The sequence below is a fragment of the Halyomorpha halys genome, unplaced genomic scaffold (assembly GCF_000696795.3).
Source record: "Halyomorpha halys isolate HHAL.00 unplaced genomic scaffold, Hhal_1.1 Scaffold278.1, whole genome shotgun sequence".
Taxonomy (NCBI): domain Eukaryota; kingdom Metazoa; phylum Arthropoda; class Insecta; order Hemiptera; family Pentatomidae; genus Halyomorpha; species Halyomorpha halys.
The window spans coordinates 216,860-230,826 of record NW_027109219.1 but is presented as its reverse complement, the minus strand read 5'-3'; the positions used below and the strand labels follow the sequence as shown (position 1 = coordinate 230,826).

General features: G+C 28.0%; 3 protein-coding genes across 6 annotated transcripts in view; 2 read left to right on the top strand and 1 right to left on the bottom strand.

Moving 5' to 3' along the window:
* Window positions 1–1,333, top strand: part of LOC106680694 (P protein) — a gene marked incomplete in the record, with an annotated part of 42,576 nt that extends 41,243 nt beyond the window's left edge. The window contains 1 exon segment of the mRNA XM_067047399.1: window positions 1,052–1,333. Coding sequence (XP_066903500.1) covers window positions 1,052–1,139 — 88 coding nt within the window.
* A 2,624-nt stretch (window positions 1,334–3,957) lies between these two features.
* Window positions 3,958–11,279, bottom strand: CSN7 (COP9 signalosome subunit 7). Of its 4 annotated transcripts, none has more exons than XM_024363413.2 (6): window positions 11,141–11,279; window positions 10,025–10,223; window positions 9,788–9,952; window positions 9,627–9,714; window positions 7,679–7,899; window positions 3,958–4,768 (listed from the first exon to the last, which is right to left on the bottom strand). In XM_024363413.2, exons 2-6 carry the CDS (start codon window positions 10,193–10,195, stop codon window positions 4,613–4,615), a joined length of 801 nt encoding a protein of 266 aa, XP_024219181.1. In that variant the 5' UTR covers window positions 10,196–10,223; window positions 11,141–11,279; the 3' UTR covers window positions 3,958–4,612. The 4 variants fall into 4 exon arrangements, with proteins under 4 accessions (XP_024219181.1, XP_014276053.1, XP_014276052.1 ...); XM_014420567.2 differs by having other exon boundaries at window positions 11,021–11,157; XM_014420566.3 differs by lacking the exon at window positions 11,141–11,279 and adding an exon at window positions 10,328–10,609.
* LOC106680680 (acetyl-coenzyme A transporter 1) overlaps window positions 11,094–13,967 on the top strand; it is a gene marked incomplete in the record, with an annotated part of 20,306 nt that continues 17,432 nt past the window's right edge. The window contains 3 exon segments of the mRNA XM_067047400.1: window positions 11,094–11,291; window positions 13,462–13,754; window positions 13,842–13,967. Of these exon segments, the coding sequence (XP_066903501.1) occupies window positions 11,094–11,291; window positions 13,462–13,754; window positions 13,842–13,967 (617 nt within the window).

The window sequence follows — 13,967 nt, the reverse complement described above, 5'->3', positions numbered from 1 at the left end:
ACTGATCTTTAGTAAATACACCGAATTTTAGCAAGGAAGAGTACTTTCACTACATCTAATTACATTTATCTTCTGTGTATACACTGGTCTTCTATCCTGGAAAGGTCCAACTTACATCAAATAAATATTTAGTGATTTTCTTTTTTCTCCTTTCCAAATATTTCTTTATTTTAAAATTATTTACATTAATACCGATGCTTACGAGTCCTCCTCTTTGAGGAGCTTACGAGTCCTCCTCTTTGAGGAGCTTATGAGTTCTTCCCATTTTAACAATAATATCCTGGCTCAAATCCATAAATTTTTTTTTTTACAAATACCAAGTTGATAGCTAGTGATTTCCCAAAATATTTTATAGTTAAAAAAAAATGGAACAAAAAAAAACCAAGATAGGAGGAAACGAAGAAAAAACAGAATATTATAATAAAAAGAAAAAGAAACACAAAGAAAAACGACGAAAGAACAGCAGTAATAAAAAAAATAAAAAAAAAAAAAAAAAAAATATGGAAAAAAGAAAAAAAAAAAAAACAAAAAATATATATGAGATAAATCTGTGTAATTAAATTTATAAGTACCTAATAAAAATTATAGACAATGTCCAACATGTTTGCCTCTCTAAAACAAACAAGTGTGTGGAAAACAGTGTTTGTTATATTCTTTCTTTACTAAATATTAGTTGATATTTTGGTTTTGATGGATTGGAAAACTTGAGGATCTGACTTAATTATCAAAACTCAGACTCAGTAAAATTCATTAGATTCTTTGTACCATTCTACTCATTAAAAATACTGAAATAATTAAAACCTAAGAATAATAGCTGCACTCTTGCATACTGCATTTGTGCTACACTCTTCAAATAGAGAATAAAAGCTATCAGGTGGATGGTAGGATCTTCTGAATATTTTGAATTCCAGAAAAATAGTCAGAAGCGAAAACTCAAAATCGGACATGTAAAATGAAATTATTGTATTATAATTCTTATAGTATTAATTTGATAATTACTTATATAGTTATATTATGTTATTAGTAACAGACCATTTTTTTTTTTTTTCAGAATTGGATTTCCTGCAATGATCGGAAGTGTTACAATTACAATGGCCTACCTCCTTGTAGCCCATGTTGCGATTGGATGGAATACTTGATCAACAAGTATCGTTAAATGTATTTAATGTACATATCTACCTAATGTACCTACAAAAAATTCATTTTAATTTCTTAATATGCAATCTTTAATTTAAATATGTTTGTAATTGTTATTTTTTAAATTGTATTCTTTAGTATTGTTGTTTGAAATGTTAAATCCAACTAATATTGTATTACAATATAATAATTTTTCTATTATTTTTTTTTAATCCCATGAATATTAAAAAAAATATCAAAAAAATAATTATGTATGTACATATAATAGCAATAAAAAAATAAATAAATTAAAAGGAATACTTAAAAAATAAATAATCATAGCTGAAATAAAAAAATAAACAAAATAATTGAAATGGTATTTATAACATTTACAATGTACAATAATTTTATACAAACAAATAATTATATTACATGTCTCCCTCTTTACCATTCGTGAATATGAGATTGAAAATGAAACAAAATATTGCTTCAATATAATAAATTATTTTCAACAAATTAAGTTTACATTTTTTTTGTAATGTTGTAAAATCATTAAATAATATATTCATATCAAACTTCAAAATTACCAATTTTCGCTTAGAGTTATTACAAAAATCAAAATATGAATTGTAAAAGTTAGAACAAGCAAACATTTGGGTAGTAGATCACAATTATTCTTAGTTTTATTTAAAAAATAGATAAATAAATAAAATACAATTTGAAATGTTATAGTTTAATGAGGTATGTATAGTTGACTGTAGATTCATTATGAGATTGTCAGTAATAATACACCAATAAGTAAAACTTATTTTATTTATGCCGACATTTCGAACTAAATTTCTGTCCTTCATAGGTCTAAAACAATGAGATCACAACCTTAAATCAAAGAAAATAGAAAATATCTAACAAACTAGGAAATATGTGTGTATACATATATACACACACACACACAATAAATTAAGTAGATAGTTAAAAAAAGTAATTAAAAATCAGAATGCTATGAAATTAACATAGTGACATTAAAATTTCACTTTGATTTCCATTATTTTATATTTTCTCCTGTACTTTTCATAATCATTGTGTTTATTGTTTATGTCTTTATTTACATGAGCACTGTCTGATTTTTAATGATTTGTTTTATATAATTCTTACCTCTACGATATTATATTTTATTTTCAGTTAGTATCATTTACTATCTACTTAATTTATTGTTATATATAATCCCTAGTTTGTTTGATTTTATTTTTTATGAATTAAGGTTGCTCACATTTTTTGTTTTCATCTTTGATGAGCGCCTGAAATTCAGGTTGAAATGTCGGCATAAATAAAATAACTTTTTACTTATTTGTATCATTACTGACTGCAACTCCGGCCATCTTATCCTCATGCTATAGTTTAAACCTGATTGAATCAATAATATTACTCTCACTAGTTCTTTGATCTAAACCTACTCTTTCATTTAACTGCTTGGTTAGAAAGGCGAAATTGAATTTTATTTTATTTAAATAGTATAAGACATCAAGGATAATGATAAAATTTATTTATTATTCAAACTGAGTTAATTGGAAAAGTTCTTTCACAATGTAATTTATTTTAAAGAAACTTGGAGCATTCAATAAAACAGGCGATCTTTATAGAAATTTTAAGTACAATAGAATGTCAATCATGTAAACACCGGTTTACTGAACTAAAAGTTTGAACTCGCACAAGGTCGGCATCAAAATAGACGTTTCTGCAAAAAAAGCAATTATTTGGAGAAATAATGGATGGATTAAATCAATAAGTTAATTATTATGAGGTAAAAAAATATTAAATAATAGGATAGAACAGGTCAAATAAAAAAACTTCATGCAAAACCATCTATGAAGTGTACGAAATCAAAATTTTTTGTTTCCTATCTTCACTGTTATTTATTGTGAAATTCTGTAAAGATATTAATTATTAGTAGATAAGAGAAGAGAACAAATAATAAAGGGTGACCACTTTAATTTTTTTCTTATTTAGGGGATAAATTTAATTATTAAATGAAATTTATTTAAGGTGAAGTAAAATTTGCTAAACTTAGAGGCGAAATTATTTCACCAATTTTATTTTAAAAACAAAATGTTCTACGTTTTGGCTAACACACCATCAATTTCACCAATTAATATATAATTTATAAATATATATGAATGGAATGAACGTACATTATGCAAATATTATTGACAAAACTGAAATTCTTCAACACTAGGAATTAAATATTTAACCTATATAATTCAAATTAGCCAAATTAAATTCTACAATATAAAATTATAATCAATAAGTAATTTAGGCAAGACAAAATATTAGGCAATGGATTTTGATTTAGATGGCCATAGATCACAGCCATCTTGAAACCTACTTATAACCTCCTCTACCTTGGAATTTTGAGTCTGATACTGAAAATATGCAAATAAAAATTTTTTGTTCTTGAGGATGGTATGTTTGTCGAAACGTTGAACATTTTGTTTATAAATTGAAATCAGTAAAATAATTTTGTCTTTTAATTAATTAATATCTTAAACCTTAAATCCAGTTAGCTCATGTAATTATCCTTCTACAGTAAATCAAAAAATTGAGAACTATAGAAAAAAAAATATATTGATGAGATCATAATATAAAGCACCATGAGACTATTTTTATAATAATAATTACATTTAAAAACATGACCTTTAGAACTAAATTAATATCATTTTTCAAGTTTAATTTAATTCAACTGGTTAAAATGTAATATTTATTTCAAAAATTGACCAACTATATATTTTGTAGAGTAATCCCAATATTAAGAGATAGCTTGCTTGTTAGTAATAAACTGAATCAGCATCTTATTTCATAGAATTTATTTTTAATTATATTAACTCAAAAATAATAAATATTAAATAGATGATGTAAATAAATTAGAAATGAAGTATTCTGGAAATTCTTAAAAAAATAAGAATATGACACTATTCCTCTTTTAAATGGGAATAATATTTATATAACCGTACAGGTTAATTCTAAATGATTTACAAGGCATCGATACTTAAATTTTTTCTTTTTTTGTTTGATCTATATTAAAAGTATTTTTAATTATACAAAAACTAAATTACACAGTTTACTTCTCTTACAACCTTTTACAATTTTTATCTTAGAATAATATAAATCGTGCAATGGTTTTTGTTTTGATCCATCACAAAAACCAATAATACAATAACATTTATTCAAATTTTTCCCCCTTACATACTTTTATATATATATTAAACAATAGTACAGAGGAAAAAAATATATAGATAAAAATCAAAACAAGAGAAAACATTAAAATACTTCCCACATTAGTAAAGTTTAATGTCTTTTTCATTTGTCTGAGGGAAGCGGATGGAACAGTAAAGAATGACAAAGTTTAGCGAGAGAAACAAGAGGAGAAAGAGAGAAAGAGAGAGAGAGAGGACAGTTGCGACCTAAGCCTCCTTCAGGAGTGTTTGTTTTTGACGAGGTCGTATCACTTTTGCCACAGTTTCGCGCTCCCTCTGATCATTTTTGATTTCATAGATTTCTTCATTTTATCCCCATGCGCAATAGCTTCTCGGGAGTCAGTCGCCATCGCTTCTTCTACTTCTTGAGACTGACTTTTGAGTGTCTTTTTAATGTTGATGACCTAAAATCATTTTATATGAATTATATATATATTTTTACTAATTGAATCTAATATTAGTACATTAACAACATAATAAATATGTCTTTACGACAAATAGTAATTTAAAGAACAATGAAGAAGAGAAAATGAGTTCCTACCGTTGAGGTAGTAGCTGGAAAAACGATTTGTTCGAAAACCATGTTCTTAGAAATAGTCAAGGTAAAGTTTTGTAAATGATCTAACAAGCAAGACCCAAATTTGTATATAAAAAAAAAAAAAGTACATGCCATATAATATGCAATAAAAACATAATATGCAGAAGAATATTCAAAAATAAAATATTAAAAAAAAAAAAATAAGAGCTAAAATATACAATGCCTAAAAAGGTTTTGACTAAAGAAAGAAATAGAAATGATTAAAAATTAAATGAAAATTCATTCAACTTCTTTGTTTTCTTTTTTTCATAAACTAAAATATCAAAATAATGGATAAAAAAAATGAAACCTATACCGTTACAACCTATGAAGGGTGCAGTACTTTATAAGAAAGTAAACAGTTTCAAATACCTTGGCTCCATAATAACATCAATAAATAATCAACGAACTGAGAGATCAATGCATAACAGGCGTGAACAAAGCCTTCTCTCTGTCACCAATACTGAAATGCTGAAAAATCTAAAGCTAAGGACGTACAATGCCATGATAACCAGCTCTGACAGGTACTCTAGAAAGCAGAATCAAGAGATTTCAACAGAAAGTCCTCTAAACAATTACAGGAGCGATCTGGGATCAGAGCCTTAACACATGGAGTGAACTGTTTGCAGAGACTGGTCAGTCAATATCTCACGATATGAAGGCAAGGATGAAGCAATCCATCAGGACGCCTTTACATAACAATGAATGCCAGAGACCACGCGGGAGGCCAGAAACCAGATGGATAGACAGAATCAACAAAGATGCGAAAGAGCTGCATGCAGCAAACTGGAAAGCAGTAGCCCAAGATAGGAAGATATGGAGAGTGCTGGTTCGGGCGGCAAAAGATCTACAAGGTAGGTAGAGCTAATCGAAAAAAATAATTAGTTTTATCTAAAAAAAAAAAAAAATGTACCCTAAAAGAGAAGCGGGTAGAACGCCTAATTTCCATAGAACACACAAAATAAATAAAAATCTCATATCTCATCGATTTGGACATGATATAACACCCCCACTACCAATACCGATTTTGGAACATATCTATCACGACTGCGAAAGTATACCATTAGAGGTCTATCAGCAAACAGAAAGTAGGATCATCAACTGTTTAGAACGATGTGACTGATTTTGAAGAATTTGTTCCAAATGTATCTTACAAATTTGTGAATGATTCATAGGGAGTTTTTGGATTAATTTTCTATTATTTGGGAATAGACAATAATGCAGCTTGTACCGACTTTCTGCCCTTAGCAGAACAAACTAAACAACTTGTGCCGACCCTGTCCCGAAATCCTTGCTTTCAACAATATAAAACTCTATTCTTACGTTTTCTAGTCTTTGATTGATAAAACTCATGTTTCTGTCTTTCCACTTAACATTATACATCATATACATTAACATTATACTACTAGCACAATATTTACACCTTTTAAAATGATTTTTCTAATAGAAATGATTGATTAATCAATAATTTCTTCAAAAAAAAACTCACTAAAACAAAAAAGATGATCTAAATTCAACTATTCTGAGGAAAAGGGCACGAAATCTTCTCTCCTTCAAAAAGTCCTACCGATCTTAAAAAAAAAAAAGCATTCAAACACGAACACCCTTTTTCCAGCTAACACCTGGAAAAAGGATAATTTTCAATCACCCAGTCACATAAAGACATTTTTTTTCTCTTTTGTTCAATCTTAATTTAATTCTTGTAATAGTTTTAAGTTGGGTTAAGTTTCTTTTTTTTCTTCTAGTTTATATGTTTGAATATTTTGTTTTACAGTTTATTATGTTCAATTACTTAAAATATAATAATAACAAAATTCGCCAGTTTGTTTCTTTTATTTTCATTTCTATTCATGGTTGGGCTAGTAAAGGTTGCCTTTGAACCCCTACCCACCATAACAATAAGTATAAAAAAAAATTTGAATTATGCATTAATAATCCTCCAACAACTTTTTGGAATGCTCAATAAAATCAAATTCTAAAACAATGAACAATCGCTAAAATATCTTAATATAATATTCTCAAGTATAAAGGGCTTTGATGTTTTGAAAATGTAATTTTATAATGACAATATGAATATCTAAATAGTAAGAACCAGTTGTTCTATTTAAAAAATTAGAAATATAATAGAATATAAAAAATAATTATAGAATTAATAATCTAAAATAGTATGACAAAATCTTTTTACTGGGAGTGAGTATGACTAGTCAATCCATGAAATGTCTATGATATAAATGAGATCGTGAGAACAAAATTGGAAGATTAAAACCACAAAGGCTCAAAACAACTCACTACATCTTCCCAATTCAGACACCTTCAAGACTGAAAATCACATAGAAACAGACAAAATGCAGCACATCTCACACTGACATCAACCTTAGAGAGCACATTACTCCAAGACATCTAAACACAAACATAATGAGCGGTAACATACTAAAGCAGTATGTTTTTGGACGTGTTCGAGTGATGTGTGATTTCGGACTGTTGGTGTGAGTTGGGCTGGATTTTGCCTGCATTGTGATTTTCTGTCCTGAGGCAGAAAGATTATACTGATAATCAAGATTATCTAACAACTTGTTTGACAGATAAGTGGTTAATGAAATCTTCAATGGATTCAGCAGGCCATTAAATATCCTTAAGTTAATTTAAATAATAAGAAACAAAAATCATTACTTTTCTACACTATAAACAATATTTACATTCATTAAAATAACAAAAAGTAAATAGAAAACGTATTAACCTCCGTGTCAATAGCTTCCCTATGTTTGATGGCTATATTTTTCTCTATATTTGCCTGCTGCATTTGCTTCTCTACAGCGCTCAACACAGCCTCGCAGGAATCGCACCATTCTTGTAGTGTGCTGATTATTACACCCAAATCTGAGTCTCTTGTGTCCCTCCCAATAGCGTAATCCACTTCTAACTGTGAATTCTTCTGGTCTAATTTGCCATGTATTATATCTAAAAAGTCAAATAAAGTTGAAATACAACAAAAATTCACTTCGCTTAGTAATGTTATTATCACTACTGTGGCTAATATTAACCTTATAAACAACCATTTTTAATCTTACTTATCTATGATAGTAAATGTAGTTGGGGGAAGTATTGTGATCATGAAAAATTTTGTGATTAAGTTTTCGACAGAAATACATATCTAGTGAAAAAAATACACTATTTAATATTACAGATTAATCCAGCAACTAACACTTCTATATATTTTTTCATTAGTACGTCCATATTTATCATGCAATATGTGCATAAATATTCTCACATAGCTAAAAAGGCTCTTACGATAATATTTCTTGAAAATATTTTGAGATTTAGGGAATCAAATATAGGAATGGATAGAATTTGAGGTACTAACAATATTAGACAAAAAAACAAAAAAAACAAAACATCAAAACTAAATTAATTATTGATTATGAGAGATAGTTGACCGTGGATGACGTATGAGGAGAAGATGGTTGGGGGTGCTGTCAAAATGAAACACAAATAAGTTTGTGTGACCAATTTAATTGTGCCAACATTTCGGTTAGAGTTTCTAGCCTTCTTCAGGGCTACGAATAGAAGAAGATAACAACCACAATAAGTATAGAAAATAAAAGATAAAATATAAACAGAATGACATAAAATGAATAATTTTACAAAATAGAATTAATAAAATGAAGTGATGAGAGAAGTGGGAAATAAAATGTATACCTAGGTAATTGAAAAAGTGGATAAAAATAACATAATTAAGGAAATAAAATAAAAATAAAGTTATATAACGCAAAGAAGTATGAACATATTAGTTATTAATAATTTAAAAATTGAAATATGGAAAGAAGAAGAAAATATATGGTAAGCAAAATAAAGAAAGGGGGAGGGGAAAAATAGAATAAAATGAACCTGTTAGCTTAAAAAACCAAATGCCTAATGGCGCTAATAACGGCCAAACACTGAATTAAAAAAGCCATTACAAGAATGACTTAAGTGTTTTTAAGAGGAAAAGTTACAAGAGGGTAAAAAATAAAAACTCAAAAATATTTAAAGGAAGAAAGCGTGTGAGAGGGTGACGACAAATGGTTTTTGGAAGATGTTAAAAATATATATATATGTACAGGATAATAAAGTACCGGAAGATGACAAAGTGTCATGGGTATTTAACAACATTTAAAAAGAGGAAACGTATATAAGAGGGGAACGACAAATGTGTAAGAAAAAGTTTAAGAAGTGAAATAATACGTTAAAAAAAATAATAATAAATAAAATGAATAAAAAAAAATAAAAAAAAAATAAAAAAATTATAAAAATCACTTTTTTAATAAATTAACTATTTGTGAATATGTTTGCTGAGATGAGCCTTTTGTCATGGTTAAAAACTGTAGCAAGAATAAATGTTTTGTCGAAATTGAAGGAAAGATTTAAAGAAGGAGAATATTCCGAAAGTTTAGAGGCAGAATGATTATGTGAGGAAACAGAATACTTATGTTGTTTGATACGGTCTTTTAAGAGATTTTATGGTTTCGCCTACATAAGCAGAATTACAATTAAGGGTGGAGCAAGGAATGCGGTATACAATATGTGATCGGTGTAGAGAAGGGATAGGGTCTAAAACTAAATTAAGTTGAATTTTATATAATGGTAAAGTTATTTTATCAATTACTTATCTCCTGCATGTTCAATAAAAGAGCCTTATAACCACATACCTGCATATATTGCTTCAATAATTAAATCTTCTAAATCTCTAACATTTTTTATATCCAGTTCTTGTAAAAGCACAGAATACGGAATGCACTAAAATAAAATTAAACAAAAATTTGAAAAGATTCTATGACGTTAAAAATTATAAATTAAAGCAGCTCTTTACCTTCATTTTAGTAGCTAATGTAACTATTGTGAGATGCTGAAGTTTCTTCTTTTCTATATCATTCAATTCAAGAAAATTATTTTTGTTTTCAAGGTACTGACGGTATGTTCCATAGGCAAAAAGATTAAGTGTATTATAAGAATTAGCATTCGATGTATTTTCCAGCTGAAATTAAATATTTATCTCAAGTTTTAGGTATATTAAATATCAAAAAATGAAAGATATTGATGTACTCACTGCTTTAATGCTTGGCATATCTAGCAGTTCTCCGAACACATGAACTCCAGGAGCTGATAGAACTTGTCTAACAAGTTCAACTGTCGCTGCTCCATGAACTGACTTAGCAAGGATCACAAACTGTTCTAATGGATTATTAGTCATTGGAGGAGAACCTTTTTCACTTGTCATTGTAATGTTAGCCTCTTGTCTTCAAAAACTAAACAAGAAGAACCAAATTATTTTAACTAGCAAATACTTATCTAGTGTAATAGTTGACTAAGTTAACACATCATAAAATAAAGAAAGAAAACTAAACTGTACCGATAATTAAACTGCTACTCTGACAACCGGCAACAAATATAATTTCATAAATAAATTACTATCTATAACCTGATTGTTAGTCTGCTAAGTCGAAATAATTGTAAAAGAAACTATACCAATCACTAAAACAATCTTTAAATCGAAACTTGATAACAAACTTTAGATTCGGCACTTTGCAAAGACGTCTAGGTTATTGCACAGGCTCGAAACGAAGCAGTGTTGCAGTTATTTTGATTTTCGAATTTCCATCGGTTAGATATTATTGCTGATATATTCACAAGTGGTTGCCATTGTATACCTATTTTCCTAAAAATTAAATTTCTAGGAAAAATTAACATTAAATATTATAAGAGAAGTAAATTATTTTACGAAATTCAAAATCAGATGCAGTGCATTCTGATGGCTAATAGTATAACTACGTTCAGTAACGTGGACTTGTGGGGGTTTGACTTGTCACAATGAATATAATCTAGAAGATTGATAATTTTTTTTATGGAAATGTATATTCCAAAAAAGATTAGTGATTTTGTAAGCATTCTTTTCATTATTTGAGGTAATTCATATCTATGACGTTAATTTCTTTTGAGTATATATAAAACTTGAAAAAAAAATTAGTTTTTATTTGATGTTTTTGTTATGAACAAGTATAATCATCTTATGAATGTGGGTATAATATTAGATTAACTATAGTACCAGTGTTTTACTGTTTGTTTACAGGCCTGTCCACCATATCAATTATTTTTGATAAGTTGTAAAGTCAGTCGTTATGTCTGAGGTAAGACGTAGACAACAGCACTCAGCGGAATCACTCACACCGCTTATGGTGGATATTTCTAACATAAGAGGGGACGAATGGAACATCGCTCTCCTCCTTCTTCTATATCTTCTCCAGGGTATCCCTCTTGGGTTGGCTGCTGCCTTGCCTATGATCCTTCAGAACAGAGGTGCTTCCTTCAAACAACAGGTAAAGAAGGATTATTTATGGATTTTGAAATAATGTTTCAAGTACCATATGGATATCATATGTATCTGTGTTTATATTTATCTTTATGTTACCTACATTTTTTACTAATGATAACATTCATTCATTTGCGATAATAGAATGTGTTGTGATAATTAATGAATTGAATATTTTTCTATAAAAATTAAATCCAATTTTTAACTTTAAAATGTTTTTAAAGAAGTTATTTGAGAAGTTATTTTGAAGTTATTTAAATTGCTAGTTAGATTAATATCAAATGTTTAACAAGAGTTAAGTTAAATTGAACCATTACATTTAAAGTATTTCTTATTTTGAAATTTTTTTTCAAAATTCTCATTATCTATAAGCCTTATGTTAGATTTATATTGAACAAAAGGCTGTCAAATATTGTACTGATAACATGATTGAAGGACACGATACAATCACAGTTATTGACTGTCTAATGCATTTTAAAGTTCAATAAATGAATTTGTTATCTGTGTAATCTAGTAATGTATTTTACGAGTGTTTTAAATTATATTTATCTTTGATCTATTTATTAGCGAAATATGGATTGTGGGTGTTAAAATGAACATATACATGACTTTTAATTTATTAGTGTAGATGATGCAACAATTTAAATTTATCACTAAATATATCCTATTTTCTATTGATATAAAATTTTTTGTTTGTACAAAAAATAAACTTACATGTTAAAATTTGTTTTAAATAGTTGTTTAACTATTTTTTGTTTCCTTTTGACTGCTGCCCCGACCATCTTCTTCATAATTTTAATAAGTACAATGTATTTAAATTTTTTTTTTATATAATTTGTTTTCCTCCTTCTCGCTCAAAGTCATATTTATTTTCCTTATTTATTTATTATGCTGTTCTTCCAATTCCACTCTCTCATACCTTCCTTCTCCAAGGGACTCACTCTCTGTTACAAAAATTAAAAGAATTTATCAATAAATAGCGACAAATTATCAGTAGAACAGTTTAAAAAAAACAAAAACGAATGATTAATTAAAAAAAAATGAATACATCAATTTATAAAACATATAAATGAGTTAAAAGAAATGAATACAAAATTTCAATTTTATCAGTAATTGAAAGTAGTAAACATTTTTTTTTTCATTTATTTTACTGCTTACAATTCTTATTTTGATATTTTTCCTTTATTCAAATGATCTAACAATTTCCATAGAATTTAGTAATTTTTGGGAGAGAGAGAGAGAAAAGGGAAAAATGATCTTTTCCTTATGTTATCATTTCCTCAAGACAGTATTGCTCTTTTCTAAATATTATCTTGAGGTCCCTATATTATCATTCCTAATCATCAGATTTGGCAAACATTATCTATGAATGAAACTATAGCTATTTATTTGTTAATGGTTCATTAATGAATAAGGTTCATATCCATGATAATTTTAGCTGTAGTTTTATCCATAGCTAATTTTTGCCCATCTCTGCTAATCATTATCTCGATTCAAAAATTAGACTGCACCTATCAGTCTTACTGATGCTCAATGGACATTGAGGTACAAAACAGTATTGATCTGGCCCAATATTGCAGAAATAAAAAGTTTTTATAGCAAACTTTATCATTTTTATTTTGAGTCATGATACACATAAGGAAAAAAAATTAACAAAATAATTCACTACTAAACTCTCCAAAAACCTGAACAATCATTATGGAGATATTAATTAGATGTTAGAGTGATATCTCATTTCGTATTTATTTACTTCAATTTAACATGCCATTTCCTTTGGTAATTTCTTTTGTATATGTTATCAAGTCTACATACCTAATCTTTATATCATGAAAAAAAAAATTCAAGATTGGGTCCATTAAACAAGTTCTTCTGATAAAATACTTAGTCAGTTTGACCTTTTTTCATAACTTAGCAGTGTATCATAAATCTGTATCTGTTGTTTTTTCTTTCATGCTAACTTTTTATATTTGGCAAAAATTCATTATAAAAAAAAAAATGCTAAATTCGAATTAAAAAAATAAATTTCAGAAACAGTTTTTTTTCTCAAAGTGTGACTAAAATGCTCATGGTGTGTCCAATGCTGGGTTAAAATTAGATTTGTTTAATGGAATGTTTTGTGAATATGTATTTATTCTGCTTATTAGATACATATTTAATATTAATTATGTCTTTTTCAGGCTGCATTTAGTTTTGCGACTTGGCCTTTTAGTCTAAAACTTTTTTGGGCCCCAATTGTGGATTCCATTTATTTAACACGATTTGGAAGGAGAAAAACTTGGCTTGTTCCTATCCAGCTTGCGATCGGTTGCTTTCTAGTATTTTTATCTTACCATCTGGAAACATGGCTTGGCATTGAAGGTACCGATGAACCGCAAGTTGTATTATTATCGGCTATATTTTTTTTGTTGAATTTCCTTGTTGCCACTCAGGATATCGTCGTTGATGGCTGGGCTCTCACATTATTACGAAGGTAATCTTATTAATACGTTATATAGAGTTATAATAGTCATGTTTACTATCTTAGAAAAGTGAGATATTAAGTTTTTTTTTTCTATAGAGAGAATATAGAATATGCCTCCACATGCAATAGTGCTGGGCAAATCGCAGGCTACTTTTTTGGATATGTCATATTTATGGCTTTGGAGAGTGCTGAGTTCTGTAATACGTACATTAGAAATGAGCC

Excerpts from the sequence above, each read along its gene's own strand:
- CSN7 (XM_024363413.2), bottom strand. The coding sequence starts at position 10,195 with ATGACAAGTGAAAAAGGTTCTCCTCCAATGACTAATAATCCATTAGAA. Across the intron at positions 9,953-10,024 it reads ATATGCCAAGCATTAAAGCA|CTGGAAAATACATCGAATGC; the intron begins GTGAGTACATCA and ends ATTTAATTTCAG. Across the intron at positions 7,900-9,626 it reads TATTGAAGCAATATATGCAG|ATATAATACATGGCAAATTA; the intron begins GTATGTGGTTAT and ends TTGACTTTTTAG.